The sequence below is a fragment of the Gavialis gangeticus genome, unplaced genomic scaffold (genome assembly GCF_001723915.1).
Source record: "Gavialis gangeticus isolate Ggan-Ray unplaced genomic scaffold, GavGan_comp1, whole genome shotgun sequence".
Taxonomy (NCBI): Eukaryota; Metazoa; Chordata; order Crocodylia; family Gavialidae; genus Gavialis; species Gavialis gangeticus.
The window spans coordinates 33,152,055-33,153,336 of NW_017729034.1; the positions used below are offsets into that span (position 1 = coordinate 33,152,055).

General features: G+C 38.7%; 1 protein-coding gene across 1 annotated transcript in view; it reads right to left on the reverse strand.

Annotated features, from left to right (window-relative positions):
* Positions 1–1,282, reverse strand: part of BIRC6 (baculoviral IAP repeat containing 6) — a 414,467-nt gene that overhangs the window by 13,988 nt on the left and 399,197 nt on the right. The window contains exon 73 of the mRNA XM_019526709.1: positions 1,046–1,234. Coding sequence (XP_019382254.1) covers positions 1,046–1,234 — 189 coding nt within the window. The remainder of the gene's footprint in view (positions 1–1,045; positions 1,235–1,282) is intronic.

The window sequence follows — 1,282 nt, forward strand, 5'->3', positions numbered from 1 at the left end:
GTTTCTGTCATTCCAAAGTTTGTGTTTAGTAGTTATTTCCGACATTTCCCTTTAAGCTTTTTTATATACTTTTCATCCATAGGCTGAATTTGTTCCTACTCCCCATGCTGTCTGCCCTCAAACCAAACTCCATAAATGTATCTGAAACCAATTGATTCCAGGGCTGTTAACAGTAGATAGGACTGGCTGATTTTTTGGGAGACTCCCACAATATGGTTCTTTGGGATTCACCTTACAGCAGGGAATTCAGATGTCATGATGATGATTGTTAGGGACCTATGCACAGAAATACTCACAGACTCTTTAACAAAAAGAAGTTATTTACTTCTCTCAAACAGCCAGTGCCAGAGCGGTTTCAGAATGAGAGTCCTTTGGTTTCAGCCCCATACCTTCTTCACTAGGGTTTACTGCCTCATGATTTTGAGTTGCTCCTTTTTAAGGTAAAGATGCCATGTGGACTTCTCAAAAAAGCCAATTTGGAGGCATTTCTAGTATTGTTAAGTGAAACTGAAGATGGCACTCCCCCTATATCTTCTCCTCACAGCCTCAAATTCATATGGCATCCTCCAAAATCTGATTTAATTGTGGCTACAGTTTTTAGGAAACCCCAAACAGCATCGGGTGTTTCTAGGGGACAACAAGGAGCTTGTAATTTCAAGGGAAGTTCATTGTTAAAATTCTACTGGAGCTTTGGCCTGAGAGAAAACTGGCCTTGTTGGTATTTTCAGATATGCAGAATATCACTTGGGTGTAACATTAACTATTGTTATTGCACTGGCATGCTCAGTGGTTCAACATCCTTGAGCAAAGCTCTTTCTCCGCCACCTCCAAGACTTAATGCTTTTATATTTAATGGCTTAGTCCACTGAAGATTCCTGAATATTCTCCTATCATGTTCTATAGCTGTACAATATTTGTCTTAGCTTTTTGTGTTTGAAACATCTGCATCTAAAAGAGATACAGTTTCCAGTATAAAACAATTATAACTGTCTGAGTCTTTTGGTTATTAAAGCTAGGTATCTACTTTTAATTTCATAATACTTACCTCCTTAAAACATGGCGAAGGATTTCTGATTTGTTCAAGCATAGCCCATTTAACTGTTGCCTGTCGTATATTTCCATCATACTCTCTAGAGCTCTGAGTACCACTAGGAGTACCTCTAGATCTTTCATACCCTGGTTCATTAAAATAGGGTTCTGCTACCAAGATGAGGGACTGGACAGACACCAACACCTGTGGAGGTAAGTATTATGAAATTAAAAGTAGATACCTAGCTTTAAT